The sequence below is a fragment of the Martes martes genome, assembly GCF_963455335.1.
Source record: "Martes martes genome assembly, chromosome: 18".
In the NCBI taxonomy this organism is placed as follows: domain Eukaryota; kingdom Metazoa; phylum Chordata; class Mammalia; order Carnivora; family Mustelidae; genus Martes; species Martes martes.
In genome coordinates, this window is record NC_137906.1 from 9173648 (window position 1) to 9194924 (window position 21277).

The window sequence follows — 21277 nt, forward strand, 5'->3', positions numbered from 1 at the left end:
TCCTCATTGGGTTCCATGAATTGTTTAATTTCCTCTTTGATTTCCTGGTTGACCCAAACATTCTTAAGCAGGATGGGCTTTAGCTTCCCGGTGTTTGAATTTCTTCCAAACTTTTTCTTGTGATGAAGTTCCAGTTTCAAAGTACTGTGGTCTGAGAATATGCAGGGGGAAATCTCAATCTTTTGGCATCAGTTGAGCCCTGATTCATGACCCAGTATGTGATCTATTCTGGAGAAAGTTCCATGTGTGCTCGAGAAGAGTGAGTATTCTGTTGTTCAGGGTGGAATGTTCTGTATATATCTACGAGATCCATCTGGTAGAGTGTGTCATTCAAAACTCTTGTTTCTTGGGGCGCCTGGGTGGCTCAGTGGGTTGGGCCTCTGCCTTCGGCTCAGGTCATGATCCCAGGGTCCTGGGATCGAGCCCCGCATCAGGCTCTCTCCTTGGCGGAGGGCCTGCTTCCTCCTCTCTCTCTCTCTCTCTCTCTCTGCCTGCTTGTGATCTCTGTCAAATAAATAAAAAATCTTTTTAAAAAAAAGAAAAAAAAACTCTTGTTTCTTTGTTGATTTTCGGCTTAGATGATCTGTCTCTAGCTGAGATGGAGTATTGAGATCTCCTACTATGAATGTATTATTGTCAATATGTCTCTTTACTTTGGTTAACAGTTGGCTTATGTGGTTGGCTGCTCCCATGTTGGGGGCATAGATATTTACAGTTGTTAGATCTTCTTGTTGGATAGACCCTTTAAGAATGATATAGTGTCCTTCTGTATCTCTAAGCACAGTCTTTTGCTTAAAATCTAATTTGTCTGATATGAGAATTGTTACCCCAGTTTTCTTTTGAGGTCCGTTGGAATGAAAGATGGTTCTTCATCCCTTTGCCTTCAGTCTGGAAGTATCTTTAGGTTCTTTGGAGTCTTTTGTAGAGTCTTTCTTTTGTAGATACTTTTTGAGAGTCTTTTGTAGACAGCATATGGATGGGTCCTGTCTTATTATCCAATCTGCAACCATGTGCCATTTTATGGGAGCATTTAGGCCATTCACTTTGAGTGATTATTGAAAGATATGATTTTATTGTCATCATGTTGCCTGTGAAGTCCTTATTTCTACAGATTGTCTCTGTAAATTTCTGTCCTATATCAGTCTTGGGGTCTTTCTCCATTTATAGCACCCCCCTGAACATTTCTTGCAGGGTGGGTTAGGTGGCCACATATTCTTTAATATTTTGCTGTTCTTAGAAACTCCTTAACTTTCCATCATTCTAAATGACAACCTTGCCAGATAAAGTATTCTTGGCTGAATGTTCTTCCCATTTAGTAAGCTGAATGTGTCTTGCCAGCCCTTCCTGGATTGCCAGGTCTCTGTGGACAAGTCTGACATTATTCTGATGTTCCTCCCTCTGTATGTAAGAAATCTCTTCCCCCTAACAGTCTTTAAGATGGTTTCCTTGTTTTTTTTTTTTTAATTGAGTTTTTTTTTTAAATTTTTTATTTATTTTCAGCGTAACAGTATTCATTGTTTTTTCACCACACCCAGTGCTCCATGCAATCTGTGCCCTCCCTAATACCCACCACCTGGTTCCCCCACCCTCCCACCCCGCCCCTTCAAAACCCTCAGGTTGTTTTTCAGAGTCCATAGTCTCTCATGGTTCACCTCCCCTTCCAATTTCCCTCAACTCCCTTCTCCTCTCCATCTACCCTTGTCCTCTATATTATTTGTTATGCTCCACCAATAAGTGAAACCATATGATACTTGACTTTCTCTGTTTGACTTATTTCACTCAGCATAATCTCTTCCAGTCCTGTCCATGTTGCTACAAAAGTTGGGTATTCGTCCTTTCTGATGGAGGCATGATACTCCATAGTGTATATGGACCACATCTTCCTTATCCATTCATCCGTTGAAGGGCATCTTGGTTCTTTCCACAGTTTGGCGACCGTGGCCATTGCTGCTATAAACATTGAGGTACAGATGGCCCTTCTTTTCACTCCATCTGTATCTTTGGGGTAAATACCCAGCAGTGCAATTGCAGGGTCATAGGGAAGATCTATTTTTAATTTCCTGAGGAATCTCCACACTGTTCTCCAAAGTGGCTGCACCAGTTTGCATTCCCACCAACAGTGGAAGAGGGTTCCCCTTTCTCCACATCCTCTCCAACACACGTTGTTTCCTGTCTTGCTAATTTTGGCCATTCTAACTGGTGTAAGGTGGTATCTCAATGTGGTTTTGATTTGAATCTCCCTGATGGCTAGTGATGATGAACATTTTTTCATGTGTCTGGTAGCCATTTGTATGTCTTCATTGGAGAAGTGTCTGTTCATATCTTCTGCCCATTTTTTAATACGATTATCTGTTTTGTGTGTGTTGAGTTTGAGGAGTTCTTTATAGATCCTGGATATCAACCTTTTATCTGTACTGTCATTTGCAAATATCTTCTCCCATTCCGTGGGTTGCCTCTTTGTTTTGATGACTGTTTCTTTGTTTCCTTGGTTTTAAGATTTGTAAGTTTTACTATTACATGCCTTGGGATCAGTCTATTCTCCTTGATCTTGGGAGGGTCCTCTCTGCCTCTAGGACATGAATGCTTGTTTAATTCCCCAGATTAGGGAAATTCTCAGCTATGATTTGCTCAAATATATCTTCTAGTCTTCTCTCTCTCTCTCTCTATCCCCCCCCTCAAATATTATCACACAGAATATGTGTTGACACAATACATGGCATTCCTGACCTTTCCTCTCAGGAAATGAAAATGAGGTTTCCATATTCTATGTTCATATCCTCATGATTTCCTACACTTAAAGAAATTGAAATTTAGACAGAGGTCAAATGTGACATCAATGGTCTGTCACTACCCTCACTGTGAAACTAAGTCTTTTCCCAACCTGTTCCATGATGCCTGAAATCCCACCACCAAAAGGAAGTCCTCTGCTAGATGGTTTGATTCTTCCTACTGTACTATAACATAAAGGCAAAAACAACTTAAAATCCAAATTTGCTTTCAGGGCTCTGTCATTGTTTCTGCTAGCAGATTTCATATCATGGGTAAAGAAATCTCCATACTGATGCAAACTCTCCCAGAGAATAGAAAGAAAAGGTGAGATGAATAAAATTTTAAGAAATCTGCCATGTCTCCTCACCTCTAAAGATGCTCATTTAGGCATATATTATGTATATATTATATATTATGTATATTATGGGCGGAGGAGGCTATGGCCAGGAAAAGGGCAGAAAAGAGGGAAGAGCCCACTCTGGAGAGGAAGGTGAGACATTTCCAGCCCCCCTGGAAGTCTGGTTGCAACAGGCGCTTTGTGTACATCATGCTTGGCAGTGGAGGGAGGGGAGCAGTAACCACCTAAATGACACAGGCCCCATCCTTCCACATGCTCTCTGTAGTGGACAGAGAGGGGAAGGTGAAGATAATGAGACAAAGACTCCAGCCACTCCCTCAGTCTCCAGAATTCCCACACCATGGGAAAGGGGTGAGGGCCCCAGAGCACCAGACCTGGTGGTTTTACTCTGCCTCTGACCACTTATGGTTGATTAGTTTAGGTCCCAGCTGGTAGTCAATCAGAAGCTCATCCCTAAGAGCAAATAATGTCACTCTACCTACTGGCTACAGCAATTGGAGTTGGGGTGAGGGGGGCATGACTTCTTCAATCTGGTGAGGTCAATAATAACCCCTTACGTGTTCCTAGCATGTTTGAGGTACCCAACACTTAAGCAACTTCCCCTTTGTTAACTCTTGATCCTCAAAGCAGACAAGGAAAATGGGGTAGATGCTGATTAGCAACCCAAATCCAGGGTTCCAGAGGCAATGAGCCTGGACAGTTACTCACAGATAGAGGAGGACCAGACTGGTAGCCAGGAGAAGCCAGGTTTCCATGGAAAAGCTTGGGATCAGGTCCATGGCCACTTTTCCTCTGTGAATTCTCTCTGCTTCCGTTCAGCAGTGTGTGCTAGTCCTTGTTGGCCTGTGGCTGTGGAGCTTCCCTTCTCACCAGCGGTGATTCAGTGGGACTGGGATATATACACTGAAAGGGGGGCAGGGCTGGAGCAACAGCCAGTGGCAGGGCCACCAGAGCTCCACCCGCAGGCACTCCCCAGCCATGAGAGCTGACAAAGCATCCTGGACACTCCCAGATTTACCTCCTATGAGTTCATATTCTGTGGGAAATCAATAAACAACTCAGTGTTATCAGTAATCTCAAAGGTAACAGAAACTCATTAAAGTCACTGTCCTTAAATCTCTAACCTGTCCTTGTTAGCATGGCTCCCTGAACCTCTAAATACTTGAAACTCTTCAAACAAAAATGTATAGATCTACATATCTTTACTGATGTAGTTCTCTGTGCCTAGAAATGCCCCTACACTCCCATAAGGATCCTCCTCATCCATTAAACTCAGCTCCAACAGAATCCCCTCTGTTAGAGTCGTTCCTCCTCAACATCCTTGAACAGATATAGCCACTTCATCCCTGGGAAATTTCTGTCCCCCTCAATCCCAGTTCTATTATTACCTTTTCTACCTTTCAGCCCCTGGACATCTATTAGCCTAACAGAGAGATTCTCAAGGGCGCAGTCTATGTACTCATCAACATTATGAACCTAGTCCCCCTCAAAGCACTATATGCTCAGGGGACAACCAGAAGGGTTGATGGAGTTGAGTTGGTAGAGGTGAAATTGCTTGGCTCTCTGTGTCCTTTCCTTGTGGGTCTTTGGTGACCAGACCACATTCCTAATGGGAAAGATCTGAGAACATAGTCTGGAAATTATACCAGCTCATTATCATAGGTCTGACCCATGTTCCTTGTCTACAAGGCCTGAGAAACTGTGGATTATGTGGCATACCTATGGAATCCATGATACAGTGGAGCCCTACAAATAGATAATTAATGGCTCCCAGTGACTTGGCTGGATAAGCATCTGCCTTTGGCTCAGGTTGTGGTCCTGGGGTCCTGGAATCGAACCCCACATCAGGTTCCCTGCTCAACAAGGAGGCTGCTTCTCTCTCTCCCTCTGTCTGCTGCTCTGTCTAGCCATTCTTGTGCTCTCTCTCTCTCTCAAATAAATAAGATCTTTTTAAAAAATTAAGAAATAACTGACTGCAATCTTGAATAGCAACAATGGACAGACATAGGAAGCTGGAAGATGATCCCCAGATAAAGTAGGAGAGAGAGTCCCAGGAATTCTGAAATACTTCTGCCCCCTTTTGGTGCCTTCACTGGGCACCATTCCATGAGGTCATGCTATTATCCCTGTTTACAGATACAGAAACTGAGACTTACTGACTGCATTGGGTTTCCAACAGCCACTGATAACAAGAACAAATTGTAAATAAGTAAACATGAAGAGAGACTGAAAAGTCTGTGCTCTGAAATATCATTATTCAGTGCTTGCCTTTCCCCGATAAGGGTCACTCCAGGAAATAGGGTGACCTAGGATGCACCAGCAAACTGGTTAAAATTCTGTCCCTAACCCCATGGCGACCTACACAGCAGCTTCCTTGGGGGTCTTCCAGAACAAAGAACTCCGCCTCATCTCAACAGGGAAGACACAAGCTAGTCAAGATCTCCCCCCTGTGTTCCCCATCAGAGAGGTACACAGAATACACACAAACTAGGGAGATTCCTGCCATCTAATAATCTAGACATTTTACTTCTCTCACCTAAACACAAAGCCTTTCTTTTTTTTAAGATTTTGTCTATTTATTTGAGAGAGAGAGAGAGAGAGAAGGAGGGAGAGAGCATGAGAGGAGAGAGGTCAGCAGAAGAAGCAGACTCTCTGCTGATCAGGGAGCCTGATGTGGGACTCAGTCTCAGGACTCCAAGTTCATGACCTGAGCAGAAGGCAGTCGCTTAACCAACTGATACATTCAGGTGTCCAACACCAAGCTTTTCTTATTTTACTTGGAAATCAGGCCTCCGTGGTAACTAATGTGGTTTCATCCTTCTCCAAAATGCATACTCAGTTATGATGATTTCATAACTAAGTCTAATTTGAGCATCCACTTGCCTTTGTCACCTCACCGCCTGCTCCAGCTGGTTGGATCTATCCCAACAGTGATAGGCTAGTTATTGCTGGGGCCTGAAATGCAACCAGCACTGATCCAGTGCAAATGGCCTTGTCTGCAAGGGGGTAACAGAGGCTTGAGCTTTGCACCCCACCCTTCCCCAGAAGGGAACACCTGAAATGAGGAAACTCACATCCTCAGAATTGTACAGAAGGTGTGAAGGAAGACACCATGTGTCAGAAGAACACCCCATACACCCTGTGCTTCTCATCTACTCCTTCCTGCACTGTTCCCATCAGGTACTTTCCATTTTCTGCTCTAATGCGTAGGGTAGAAATATAACTCAGATGTGATTCCGGGTGAAGATAGAAGAATCTAACAGATAGTTCTGGTACAGTCAAAGAAAAGAAATTATGCATCCTCCTCAACAGTAGAAGATTCATCTGCTTTCTCAGTCTTCCTAGATATTGGTCAAAATTGAATCTCAACTACCATTCAGGGAAGACTTAGGCTCAGGTATCAGCGTAGATGGACAGGTTGTTAGAACGTCAGTGATGCAATGAGCCCTGCCTGTCTAATAAACCCATCCCTTTGTATCATGAGCCCATATGGCACCTCTTCTCAGAAGCGGGGCCTGATTTCTAGTGGCCAAGAGAACTGCTCGTGGTAGGGGAGCCAGTGTTGTTCTGGAATGATTTGTGCATTATATTCAAATTTCACAGGTCACAATCTCAAGTGTACAAAAATGAAAGCAAGATTATGTGTCTGTTCCTAAGCTGTCAAGCTCCCATTCTTTTCAGTAAGGCCAAACTTGATCTTGCCAATTCTGGATAACCAGGTGGTATCTAAGTGTTGGTGGCTGGGCTTTGTGGCTGGTGTGGCAGTGGTGAGGTAATTGACAGGTCCATGGACATTCCTGCCATTGGAGCAGGTGGGCCCCTCTCCCGCTGTCATTCAGGATTGCTTGGATTCTATACTTGCTGCATTTAGTCCATGGGCCAAGCACTAAATATCAAAAAGTCAAAAATCCTTGCCTTATGAACTTGACACTCTAAAGAAATGAGAGACTCTAAACAAATAACCATACAACTATCAAGCTATAAATCAAAACCTGCTATAAAGTAATGGTATTTGGTTTATCTATTGACTTTGCCCAGCCAGATACCTGAGCCACGCAGGCCTTTTAGAAACATTCACAGAATATGAACTCAGAAACAGTTCAACTGGTGGCTGAGAGAGGACGAGAGTTATAGAGTAGCCCCAAATGATACAATGCCATTTCTTTTAGCAGGAGGAGGAGACATGAGTTCAAGTTTTAAATGAAACATAAGTAAAAAGGTGAGAGTTCACTGGGTGTGGAGTATTGACCTTTTTCCTTCTTATCAGTTATTACACATAATAATGGCTCTTTTTTTTCCACCTGATGGGTGAGGAGCCACTGAGGACCAAGATGTTTAGACACTTCATTTCCTGGATTCTAATTGGAGCCTGCAGTATCTGTCCTGCTGTGTAAACACAGGGCAGAGATCAGGACAACCACACCTCACTTTTCCCCACCTCTGTAGGATCTAAGGAAACTCTAGGATGAGAACCCACTTGTCCTCCTTTCCTAGTGGACAGAAATTGTCTCTAAACAGATCCCTAGGTGGAGGGCCTTGTGGGTCAAGAAAATGTAAACTCCAAAAGCACAAAACAGTAGGAGTAAGGACATCTCATTCTCTCTTTACCAACACAGTGTTTGAGAAAATTCAGTCGGACTTCCAGGCAGGACTAGGACCAGAGAAGAGAGTGACACATTCCACTTAAGGGCAAAATTGTCAAATTATCACGAAGCATACAAATAATACACTTGATCTGAACACAATGTTTTTAAAAAATCAATATTAATGCAAAGAAATCAATGAGGGAAATGGTAAGATTCCATCCTTTTTGGTGGCTGAGTAATATTCCATTGTGTATATATACCACTTTTCATTATCCATTCATCTGTTGATGGACATCTGAGCTTGGATAGAACTAGAGGGTGTTATGCTAAGCAAAATAAGTCCATCAGAGAAAGGGGATTATCAAACAGTTTCATTCATATGTAGAAGTTAGGAAACAAAACAGAGGATCATAGGGGAAGCAAGGGAAAAATAAAATAAGACAAAATCAGAGACGGAGACAAACCATAAGAGACTCTTAACCATAGGAAACCAACTGAAGGTTGCTGGAGGAGAGGTGGGTTGGGGATGGGGTAACTGGGTGATGGGCATTAAGGAAGGTACTTGATGTAATCAGCAATGGGTATTATACACAACTGATGAATAACTGAACTCTTTATCAGGAAATAAAAAGAATAAATAAATAAAAATAAGTCAATCAGAAAGAAAATAAGTGAAGCATTACAAATCAAAACTTTATATGAAAAACAACCTGATGGTTTTGAAGGGGCAGGGGGTGGGAGTTTGGGGGAACCAGGTGGTGGGTATTAGGGAGGGCACAGATTGCATGGAGCACTGGATGTGGTGAAAAAACAATGAATACTGTTACACTGAAAATAAATAAAAAATTAAAAAAAATTAAAAATAGAATTATCATACAAAAAAACCTTTATATAAAGACATGTTCACTAGGTTAATTTATATGAGTATTTCAATCCAAAAAATGGTAGGGAAAGGGTAGGAAAACTAGAGAATAATTCAAGGAGTCCTATTATCTGACCATAGGGGTTTCTGAACAAAGAAAGGACAAAATGAAAGAAACAATTCAAGAAAATTTCCCAGGACTGAAGAGCAAGTATCCATAATGAAAGGCCAATACACTGTGTCGTTCAATACACAGCCCATGGACACATGTGGCAAGTTACATTTAGACTTACATTTATTAAAAATAGATAAAATCACCTGATTATTTGTTATGCTCCACAAATAAGTGAAACCATATGATACTTGATTCTCTCTGCTTGACTTATTTCACTCAGCATAATCTCTTCCAGTCCCATCCATGTTGCTACAAAAGTTGGGTATTCGTCCTTTCTGATGGAGGCATAATACTCCATAGTGTATATGGACCACATCTTCCTTATCCATTCATCCGTCGAAGGGCATCTTGGTTCTTTCCACAGTTTGGCGACCGTGGCCATTGCTGCTATAAACATTGGGGTAGAGATGGCCCTTCTTTTCACTCCATCTGTATCTTTGGGGTAAATACCCAGCAGTGCAATTGCAGGGTCATAGGGAAGCTCTATTTTTAACTTCTTGAGGAATCTCCACGCTGTTCTCCAAAGTGGCTGCACCAACTTGCATTCCCACCAAGAGTGTAAAAGGGTTCCCCTTTCTCCACATCCTCTCCAACACACGTTGTTTCCGGTCTTGCTGATTTTGGCCATTCTAACTGGTGTAAGGTGGTATCTCAATGTGGTTTTGATTTGAATCTCCCTGATGGCTAGTGATGATGAACATTTTTTCATGTGTCTGGTAGCCATTTGTATGTCTTCATTGGAGAAGTGTCTGTTCATATCTTCTGCCCATTTTTTAATATGATTGTCTGTTTTGTGTGTGCTGAGTTTGAGGAGTTCTTTATAGATCCTGGATATCAACCTTTTGTCTGTACTGTCATTTGCAAATATCTTCTCCCATTCCATGGGTTGCCTCTTTGTTTTGTTGACTGTTTCTTTTGCTGTGCAGAAGCTTTTGATCTTGATGAAGTCCCAAAAGTTCATTTTCGCTTTTGTTTCCTTCGCCTTTGGAGACATATCTTGAAAGAAGTTGCTGTGGCTGATATCGAAGAGGTTACTGCCTATGTTCTCCTCGAGGATTCTGATGGATTCCTGTCTCACGTTGAGGTCTTTTATCCATTTCGAGTTTATCTTTGTGTACGGTGTAAGAGAATGGTCAAGTTTCATTCTTCTACATATAGCTGTCCAGTTTTCCCAGCACCATTTATTGAAGAGACTGTCTTTTTTCCACTGGATATTTTTTCCTGTTTTGTCGAAGATGATTTGGCCATAGAGTTGAGGGTCCATATCTGGGCTCTCTACTCTGTTCCACTGGTCTATGTGTCTGTTTTTATGCCAGTACCATGCTGTCTTGGTGATCACAGCTTTGTAGTAAAGCTTGAAATCAGTAACGTGGCAGGATACAAAGTCAATGTACAGAAATCAGTGGCTTTCTTATACACTAACAATGAAAATACAGAAAGGCAAATTAGAGAATCGATTCCATTTACTATAGCACCAAGTACCATAAGATACCTGGGAATAAACCTAACCAAAGAGGTAAAGGATCTGTACTCAAGGAACTACAGAACACTCATGAAAGAAATTGAAGAAGACACAAAAAGATGGAAGACCATTCCATGCTCTTGGATCCGAAGAATAAACATTGTCAAAATGTCTATACTGCCCAGAGCAATCTATACTTTTAATGCCATTCCGATCAAAATTCCACTGGTATTTTTCTTTTTTCCTTTTTTTAAATTTTTTTTCTTTTTTCTTATTTTTATTTTTATTTATTTTAATTTTTTTAAAGATTTTTTTATTTATTTGACAGAGATCACAAGTTTGCAGAGAGGCAGGCAGAGAGAAGGGGGAAGCAGGCTCCCCACCAAGTAGAGAGCCAGATGCGGGGCTTGATCCCAGGATCCCAGGATCATGACCTGAGCTGAAGGCAGAGGCTTTAAGCACTGAGCCACCCAGGTGGCCCCAAGAAGTCACTTTTATTGTAATACATTTAACTCAACTGTGTAGATTGTACCTTGAGTTAACCCAAATCCAGTCATTTGCCCCATTATTTTACTTTTTTAAGTCAATTATTTATTTCTATACATTTTTTTAAATTTTTTGTTTCTTTTCAATGTAACAGTATTCATTGTTTTTGCACCACACCCAGTGCTCCATGCAATCCATGCCCTCCCTAATACCCACCACCTGGTTCCCCCAACCTCCCACCCCCGTCCCTTCAAAACCCTCGGGTTGTTTTTCAGAGTCCATAATCTCTCATGGTTCACCTCCCCTTCCAATTTCCCTCAACCCCCTTCTCCTCTCCATCTCCCCATGTCCTCCATGTTATATGTTATGCTCCACAAATAAGTGAAACCATATGATAATTGACTCTCTCTGCTTGACTTATTTCACTCAGCATAATCTCTTCCAGGCTTGTATTTACTTTTACTTTGTTTTAATTAAATTTTTTATTTATTTTCAGCGTAACAGTATTCATTGTTTTTTCACCACACCCAGTGCTCCATGCAATCTGTGCCCTCTCTAATACCCACCACCTGGTTCCCCCAACCTCCCACCCCCCGCCCCTTCAAAACTTTTATTTCTTTTCATATGTTCTTATTTTTATTTTATTTTATTTTTTTCTTTTCAAATTTTTATTTAAATTTTAGCCAGGTAGCGTACCGTGCAATACTGGTTTCAGGAGAAGAATTCAGTGATTCATCACTTGGATACAACAATCACCCCGAACTCATCAAGTGCCCTCCCTCTTTAATACCCATTACCCATGAAGCCCAACCCCACCCACTTCCCTCCATCAAACCTCAGTTTGAGCTCCATTTTTTAAGATTTTAATAAACATAAAATGAGAGAGGGAGGGAGGGAGAGAGAGAGAGAGAGAGAGAATTCCATGCAGGGGTGCGGGAAGGGGCGGAAGGAGAAGGAAAAGCAGTCTTACTGCTGAGCAGGGAGCCAAATGTGGGAATTGATCCCAGGACCCTGAGATCAAGACCTGACCCGAAGGCTGACACTTAACAACCTGAGCCACCCAGGCGCCCCTTGTTCTCTATTTGTTAAGGGTATCTTATGGTTTGCTTCCCTCTCTCTTTTTTCTTTTTCGCCCTTCCCATGTAGTGTGTACAGTAGGGATGTCCAGCCAGCTCCAGGTCTGAGAGGAGTTTGAGCAGCTGCAGTTCCAGAAGGCAGGTATAAGTCTCCTGGTGTATCCATCTGCTGGGACCCTCAATACCCTGGACTGCATCTTAAGTCCCAAACACACTCTCATATGCAGGGCTCAGTTCTCCTAGCCACCAAAGTGTGCTACTCTCTATGCTGTGTTAGCTGAACCACAGGAAATTTGAAACAGGTTTGTTTCCCATGCCACCCCTCATCCAAATCAGTGCTTTTGAATCCTTGATGTACAGAGCACAAGAACATCAGAATCATATGGAAGAACAGAAATGAGGATTTATAATAAGTTCTGGAAGGATATGGGGGTTTGGGGAAGGAAACAGGGAGAGGGGAGGAGTCAAGCTTGGCAGAAAGAGTCCTGCCACATCCAGGCTTTGAGGAAAATAGGAGACGAGTATTTCCATGAAGTGCCCTATGATGACTGAGGCCACACGGATTGAACGACAGCTGTAAATCATCCACCGATGGGCAAAAGTGCAGGACAGGGGCTGTGGTTGGAGTGCTGTAACTGTAGGCACTCAGCTGGCTCCAGGAGCACAGAGTCAGGCCTACCTATCCATGCATTTCTCTATTTCTAAACGGAGCTCACACATGGTCCAGCCTGGGAGGAAGACGGACATTGGATAATTCTCAAGGAAGCAATTTCCTGAGGCCAAGCACCTGCCTCTTGGGCCCCAAGGAAGACAATCCAGCCTTGGAGGCAAACATCAGGATCTGTGATCCAGCAGTTTAAGGTCTAACAAGGCCTGGGTAGGGGATGGATGCAGCATCTTCAAGGCAAGCATGCTCCTGCTGTGTTCACCAGAGATAGGTCTGCTAAGAAGAGAGGCCTGGGAAAAGTCCCCATATATGCAGCTGGGCAGGCAGGGTTTCATTTGAAGTCAGGGAGCTCTGAGAGGCGGGACCCCGGGAATGTGATATTAGGGGCAGTTAGTGGCTTGAAGCACAGTCGTGTCTATGAGGTTGACCTCAGGGTCAGAGGCTGGCTGGGGAGCCAGACCTTCAGGTGTGCTGATAACAGGCTGGAAATGTCAGCTGTTGTGATGTGCAGGCTGGTCTGAGGACGGGCACTCCTAGGACTGGAGTGGCAGGGGAGCTCTACCAGTTGAAAACAGGAGAATCTGTGGGGGACTCCCATTTCAGAAGTGCTGGGAGCAGCAGGGAAGGCACAACTGGCATGTGCTTCAGCTGTCACCGAGGCCTTGGGTTGCAGAGGGCCTCCTCCCTCTCCCCATGAGAGTGGAATCTGGGAGGAGCTTCACAGTAAATGGGGACAAGGGACTGCAGCTGCTTCTGGAGCTATCCAGTCAGGAGATGGGCTTCTCATGCAGACGCTCTGCCTGGTGAGATGGAGGGGGCAGGGGCAATGGTTTGGGGACCCAGCAGGTGAGCCTGCCTGATTCTTGGGAGTCAGCAGGGTTCAGTGAGCCAGCTGGTCAGAGCTGGGGACAGTGACTGTGAAGAGGTGACCAGAAGGGGCTCTGACACAAGCTGTGTGCCCTCTGAGATAAAGGATGCAGAGAGCTGCCCCTCAGTTGGAATCCAGGGTGGCCACTGGGCCCTGGTAGTCATGCGTCCTCCTGCATCTCTCCTACTGTGCATTCCTGCTGGTGGCTAGAGGACAGCTGCAGGGGGAATGGACCTTGCTGCAGGCAGGAGGGAAAGAACTGGAAGGCTGTCCAGTGCTGTCATTGAAGATGGCCTGAGAGTCCCCCAGAAGTGCACTGGGCATGACCTGGAGTGCTGCTTCCTCCTGAGAGGCTATGTCTTCAGCAGTGATTCTAAACCTGCCTCAGGGGTGATGGCAGTCTCAGAGGGTCCCTTTGTCTTGTCTTCAGGGATCCCCAGTCTTATCTCCAGGTCGGACATGTCTACAAGTCCACACTTGTTTCTGAGGCCTGTAGCTGTCAAGTGCCCCTGAATAGTTATTCCGGGCATGTTACTGTCCAATGGTTCCAGGAGCACCAAAGCTGGAGCTGGATACCATGGGTCTGTCTGGCTCACAGTTGATGAGAAGCATGGTATATGGCCAGGGTGTCCTCCTCTGCAGCTGTGAGAAACATGAGTTGGAGCTGTATGAGATCATATGGCATTTTGTTTGGGACAGCCCGTATAAGAGAGGTAGGATTTCTGGGGGGACATTCATCCTAGCTCACAACTGAGGTTTCCATTGAGTTGCCATTTCCCACTGTCCCTTGGGTATGTGATTGCAGGAGCTGAGCATTTGTAAGGCTTATGCAAATGTCCTCAAATACACTGAAATCTCTCCCTGCTTCTTCTCTGCCTCAGCCATGACCAAACAATGACCCCAGCACTGACAGATGTTACTTGCACTGTCTTGCATGGGCCCTCTCATCCCTTAGCATCTGTGGGCTGACCAGGACCATGTGAGCCTTCTAGGTGCATTGCACATCAATGCTATGTGCCATCGGCTGTGAAGTGCCCCTATAACTACTCTGCTTTATGTGGCCACTGAGGCTTCCTTCTCATGTTTTGGCAGTGTGAAGGATCTCTGTAGACTCTGATACTACCAGTTATGGACTCGAATGCAGAAACTCCCTTGCTCTCTAATGACCCTGTGGCTGAGAGATAAGTGCAGGTCAGTAGCCCAGAACATCAACAGTGGGACCTAGGCCTTGGTTCACATTGCGACCTTTCCATGTAAGAAGTCAAGAGCTAGGGCCATTCATGTCTGCTCCATCTCTGGTCACCGAAAAGAATACTGAAGCATTACCTAGATACAAATGCAGTGAAGGAGGAAAGAGTCAATGTAGGCAAATCATGCACGCAAGGAGTGTTTAGAAAACCAGCACTCGCACATGCTGGTTAAGTGAGAAAGCACTCTTGAGGAAATGTGTGTGTGTGTGTGTGTGTGCGCGCGCGCGCTTGCATGCAAACGTGCATGCATGCATGCACACAGCCGCACACACACCCATACACTCATGCACAGTCATGTTTACAATCTTGCTTCCTAGACTCATACATAGACACCCGTCCACCCTCATACACAAGAGCCTCACCTCACTTAACAACTTCCTGCCAGAGTCTGTGGAGCCTGGTTATGGTTTTACAGTAGAGGTGGTTTCTATCACTGCTTCCCCTACCCACATTGTCAGTGGGAACTGGAACCTGGGTGTTTCTCCAAAGGAGTCAGGGCACCCCCACCTTCTGCATTACCTGCATTTTATGGACAATGTTGTTTCTCATGTCTCCACCTGCAAATAGAGAAAAGAATCACTATGAATATCACACCATTGTATACACTGTTTTCCAATGATTTCAGGAAACCAGAACGTATGCAGCGTGGAAGGCTCCCACAAATTAAAGAGGACACCTATGGAAAAGGCCTCATCATTCCATGACAGTAGTCCATTCTGATCAGCAAATACAACATTCTTTTTCAGGAAAGAAAAGTTTCTGTGAATGAAAAGGCTCGCTAGTATGCATGGAACTTATGTTGTCAGTTCTATTATCTTTTTTTTCAGCTCTCAGTTGTTAGAGACATTCACTCAACATGGTCCTAAACAAATAAAATGCGAATAAGATTGCTACTGTACATTGTGATTCTCATACCTGAATATGATTAAGGAACGAGACAGAGAGAGAGAGAATGGGAATATGAGAAATTTCTAACTCAGAAAAAGAAAGAGATGACCTTACCCTGGGGAGAGAGGGCGTGGCTTCCTCCACACCGTCCTCTGCAAGCTCCTCCACTGGGCCCTCTGGAGGTTCTGGAAGACACAGACGAACCGTCAGGACATCGCTTGTGTTGCTCAGGAATTATTCAGGGAGCTTTGCTTGATGTGAACACAGAGCTACAGTGCATGAGTGTGATGGGTGAACAAGTGAGGACTGAGCTGCTGCTGGACCCACCTACTTGGTGGATGAAAAAAATGCAAAGCAGAGTAGTGGGAAAGTCGTGAGAGACAGTCTTTCCTTTTTTTAGCTAAGGGGCTCTAATCAGTGTGAAACAGTCAATGTGAAGTATAGCAAACACTAACGGCATGCCTTGTTTCCATGACAGAGTCCTGTGATGCATCCTACCCAGTGTAAATTCCCTCTTCTCCACATACTGAAGGACTATTTCAACTTCCATGTGCACACTCACACAGGTTCTCTCTTCATCACCTAGTCCTTTGGCTTTTCCTTGTTTTATTGGGATGTCATATACATAGTATTTATGCTTCGAATCATCTGTAAGCCCACGCTCAGGAGTGGTAATTGCATTCAGAGTTCTTTGTATCCATTCCTACAATTTACCCACAATTCACAGTTTTCACCAGGCTGAAAATACCTCTGGACCCATGAAGAAATAACTCCACCTTCCCTCCTGCCTTTAGCTCTTGGTATCTCTCCTTTCTTTCCTGAGGAATTTGCCTATTCTGTATAAGATCAGTCAGTGGAATCCTACAATATAGGTCTTTCTCTGCAGGCAAATTCCAGCTGTGATTCATGGTGCTAGGAACATAGGTATAAAGACTGTGTATGTGCCATATGCGGAAATCCTTGACATATGCATTTGTCAAAACTCATAGAATCTCAAATCACAAGAAACGCATTGTAGAGTAAATTATGTACTGAGAATGAATTAAAATATATGGATAGGGTTGCACTGATTGTAAAAGAAAGTTCCACACCCAAGGAAGGAGTTATTCCTAGGGAAAACTGGAGGGGTAGCTTATAGAAATTTTCTATATTCTCTGTTCAGCCTTTCTGTTCATCTAAACCTGTTCTGAATCCTGTGCAGTAAAGTAGAAAGTTTGGAAACAGTGATTCAGGGAGAGATCAATATCTCCCAGTATTCCAGATTCAGATAAGTTCTATGATTTACCTAGAGATGTTGTTCTTTTTTTTTATTTTTTAAAAAATTTTTCTGTGTTCCAAGATTCATTGTATATGCATCACACCCAGTGCTCCATGCAATACTTGCCCTTCTTAATACCCACGAGCAGGCTAACCCATCCCTCCATCCTGTCCCTTCCAAAATCCTCAGGTTGTTTGTAAGATTCCATAGTCTCTCATGCTTTGTCTGGCCCCCCGATTTACCACAATTCACTTTTCCTTGTTGTTTCCTGTAAGATTGAACTCAAATTTGAGTTCAATATTACCACCAGTTGACTTGGTAAAAATCAGTTTGTACACAGGAAATTACAGAAAAATGTGCCCATCCTTTTGTTTTTGTTTTTTGGTTTTTTGGTGATCTCATTAGCATATGGTACTTAGTGAGACAGAGAGTACTCTGGATCAACTTCAGGAGGAAATTTCCATGATACCTTTGTCCTGCTCCTCCATGGGTTTGATCTTAATGTGGCGCCAGAATCGGCCTCCCCTGGTCTGTCTGTCTGGTGATTTTCTTGACCTGGGTACAACTTCCTGGTCCACATCGTCTTGGCATAAAGCTGGGAAAGAGATAACAAGGGAGAGGGCTCTTGTCAACTTGCAGTCAGAAGACCAGAGGGAAATTAGTCATACTTTATCCACGGGGCAGTCCTCTGACCCCTTCTTCCACAGCTGCCCAGCAGATACCCTTGGATCAAAGTGGGGGTTAGGAAGATGCTACAGTGTGTGTGCACTTAAAACCCCCAGCAGACAGGTTTTATGGACAAATATATTTCTTTAACTGAGACACTAGAGAAATGCCACACAGCACAGTGAGCATATGTGGTTGCCTAGGTTCACATCCCACTTCAGAGGACCATGTCCCCCAGAGATTATGGGGACACCCGTGTACCTTAGCTTAGTTCCCTCATCTAGGATGTGGAAATGAGGCAACGACTTATTTGCCCCCATGTAAAGCCATAAGGAAAGGAAAGGACCAGTGCTTGACCATTGTTCTGTAAGTGTTCAATGATTGAATCACTAGAGAATGAGATGGACAGTTGGTAGTGGGTAAAACCCGAGATGGGGGGTGGGTGGCTCCACAGCAAGGGAGGATGGAAGCTTAGTCCTTAGCCTTTACATGGGACAGATATGTCACAGCTCACGGGGATTATGTATTATCCTCTGCTGTGATCCCACACCAGCATTCTTGACATGGGGGCAAGCGGGGATCCTCGCCCGTATTTTACAGTGAAGCTGCTGGAAAAACCATCAGAATTATTGAAAACTAGGGAACTTAAAATGTAAGGAGCAGAAGAAATTTGCCCAGAGTAGCCACAGTGATGAATGATGGGTCTAGAGCAGGAATGTGTTTAGATCAAGGGCATGGGTATCCCTGACCTTCTGAGACCCACCTGGGGCCCTTGTGAAAATGCCCTAGACCCTTGTACCATGACTCTCCGCAGTTTCTCCAAGCACCTTGCCCCACACTTTCTATGGTGTAGGGTGTAGGGTGGGTTCCCCGGATGAAGCGTCTGACCAGAGAAAAATCCAAATCTTAACTCAGCCTTATAACTCTATGAATCAGTCCCTGACTCCAGAATGGTGTAACAGATTAAATCTGTGATTCTCAACGACTTCCTTTTGATCTGGCAAAGGTGTGAGGGCCTTGGACTAAGGCCTGGCCAAGAGCGGGCCTGGCTACCCTAGCTCAGTGTGTACCTACCTGCTCCTTCTATCCTCCTACACATCCTGTCCTGAGTCTCAGTATTGCTCATCCTCTCCAGATCGCACAGTGGCAAGGAACAAGCTCCTGCCTCCTCTTAGGAGATTGCCTCTATGGGCACAGCCTGGAGATCCCACCCCTGGACTCTCTTTGAGGCCATCGGGCAAACACTCCATCAGTCAGTTGCAAAATACTCATTCCACCAGGGCAATGACACTGTCCCTTCTCACCCACAGTCCCCAGCATCCCTCAAACAGCCAATGAATGTGTCCACAGTAACCCACAAACTCCCATAAGAATTTCCAGTTTCATTCCTTATAAAATCCTCTGTGTTTAGACTGCTAATAATTGCCCTCAGATTCTGACATGTACATTGAGGAAGACTTGACTGGTAATTCTCCGCTAATTCTCCAAAAGTAATGACTATTTCTGCAGGGGCAACAGTCTCCTGATCCATTGAAGGCAGTGTGGTGTGTTTCTGTGTGTTTTCTCTGTAAGAATGTGTACAACACTGGCATTTGGAAATAGAACATTTTCCTAAATATCAGAAGATAGGACAAGCATTCAGCTTGATAGAAGAATGACAAATGTACAGTAGTACGAAAATTACAAGATACATTTAGATAACCCCATAGACCACTGGGAGGGCACAAATTTAAAAAAGCAAAGTTAAGTATAACTTATTGAGAGTTACCTAGTCCCTTTGACAGAACAGCCCTTAGAACATGAATATGTACATACCCGTACAACAAGAATTCAAACTTCCCATCTTGGGAGACTCTGCAACTCTTCCCTCTTCACTAGCTCTCACCACAGAGAGTGACAGTTGAAATGTAGGGGGCAGGATACTTCATCACATCCCCATGGTGACGGGTCATTGTGACCTTTCAGAGTGATTGTGCCTGTACACAGTAGGCTCCATGTACTGTGCTGGAGACCAGTGTCTGTCTACATAGGCATGTGTGGCCCTAGGAGGACAGATTTGTTTTGCACACTGATCCCAGGCCCACACATCGTTATTCTGCTTAACACGTTCTGTGAGAGGGAATATCGTGCAAGCCAAATAGAGTTGACAGAGAAAATTTCAGTGTGATTCAGGGAATAAAGCTGGCATGTGGAGAAAAAAAAGAGAAGATTCATTCTTGGTCTAAAACACCATCTCACGCATTACCCCTATTTCTGAGCTACCAGACATTTCTAGAACAAATAATGAAAATTACTCCCAGAGGAAGAAATAAGCAATAGCAGAATATTGAATTTTAAATGTCATATTTTCTTGGTCTCAGTATACAGTTTTTTGAATTATATAGATTGTCTTGCTCTCTGGGTGATGTATATCCCCCCCGCCCCCATACACAGCAAATCTATGCTCTAGGTTAGCTCGTTTGTGTGAATTCCCTGAACATCTTCCCTTGTCTCTCTGCATATGGAAGAATGGTTATTCTCTGAGTAAGAAAGACAATAGAATATGTGTTCACCAGCAGGCTGGGTGAAAACACATAATCGGTGCGTTCCTAAACATATTTCAGATAAGCAACACTCTGGGATTATATGCGTGCTCTGGCTCCTAATCCCAAACTTAATCACACCCATTCTGATTCTGTGGCTATGAGAACTTGCCATGGAAGTCATGTGCCCAGCCCCCAACCAAATTGCAAGTGAACATGATCCTATAAGGAAGAGAGTTTTGCCAATTTAAACCACATTTCTCAATGGAAAGAAAGCTAGGTTGTGGAGAGGGGAACCCTCTTATGCTGTTGGTGCGAATGGGAGGTGGCAGAACCACTTTGGAAAACATTATGCAGGTTCCTCATAAAGTTACAACCAGAGCTCCCCTATGACCCAGCAGTTGCCCTACTGGGTATTTACACCAAAGATACCGATGTAGTGAAAAGAAGGGCCACATGCACCGCAATGCTCAGAGCCGCAATGTCTATGAGATCCAAACAGTGGAAGGAGCTGAGATGCCCTTCAAGAAAAGAATGCATACAGAAGATGTGGTCCATATATACAATGGAATACTACTCAGCCATCAGAAAAGATGAATACCCGACACTTGCATCAACATGGATGGAACTGGAGAAGATTATGTTAAATGAAGTAAGTCAAGCACAGAAAGACAATCATCACATGGTTTCACTTACTTGTGGAACATAAGGAATAGGATGGAGGACATTAGGAGAAGGAAGAGAAAAATGACAAGGGAGAAATCAGGGGGTGGGGGAGACGAACCATGAGAGACTATGGACTGTGGGAAATAATCTGTGGGTTTTAGAGGGGAGGAAGTGGGTGTATGGGTGAGCCTGGTGATGGGTATTAGGAAGAGCACATATTTCATGGAACACTGGGTGTTATACACAGACAATGAATCATGGAACACTATATCAAAAACTAATGATATGTGTCTGGTAGCCATTTGTATGTCTTCATTGGAGAAGTGTCTGTTCATATCTTCTGCCCATTTTTTAATATGATTGTCTGTTTTGTGTGTGTTGAGTTTGAGGAGTTCTTTAGAGATCCTGGATATCAACCTTTTGTCTGTACTGTCATTTGCAAATATCTTCTCCCATTCCGTGGGTTGCCTCTTTGTTTTGTTGACTGTTTCTTTTGCTGTGCAGAAGCTTTTGATCTTGATGAAGTCCCAAAAGTTCATTTTCACTTTTGTTTCCTTCGCCTTTGGAGACATATCTTGAAAGAAGTTGCTGTGGCTGATATCGAAGAGGTTACTGCCATGTTCTCCTCGAGGATTCTGATGGATTCCTGTCTCACGTTGAGGTCTTTTATCCATTTCGAGTTTATCTTTGTGTACGGTGTAAGAGAATGGTCGAGTTT

At 43.8% G+C, this 21277-nt stretch overlaps 1 protein-coding gene and 1 long non-coding RNA gene across 2 annotated transcripts in view; both read right to left on the reverse strand.

Moving 5' to 3' along the window:
* The window catches only part of LOC308359178 (cytochrome P450 3A12-like), a 44116-nt gene extending 40117 nt beyond the window's left edge, over positions 1-3999 (reverse strand). The window contains exon 1 of the mRNA XM_080829952.1: positions 3836-3999. Coding sequence (XP_080686078.1) covers positions 3836-3906 — 71 coding nt within the window. The 5' untranslated portion in view covers positions 3907-3999. The remainder of the gene's footprint in view (positions 1-3835) is intronic.
* Positions 4000-14981: 10982 nt separating this feature from the next.
* LOC308359182 lies at positions 14982-17308 on the reverse strand. The gene is made up of 3 exons (XR_013968386.1): positions 17175-17308; positions 15562-15632; positions 14982-15116 (listed from the first exon to the last, which is right to left on the reverse strand). It is a non-coding gene; the product is annotated as an uncharacterized lncRNA (long non-coding RNA).
* Positions 17309-21277: the final 3969 nt, after the last annotated feature.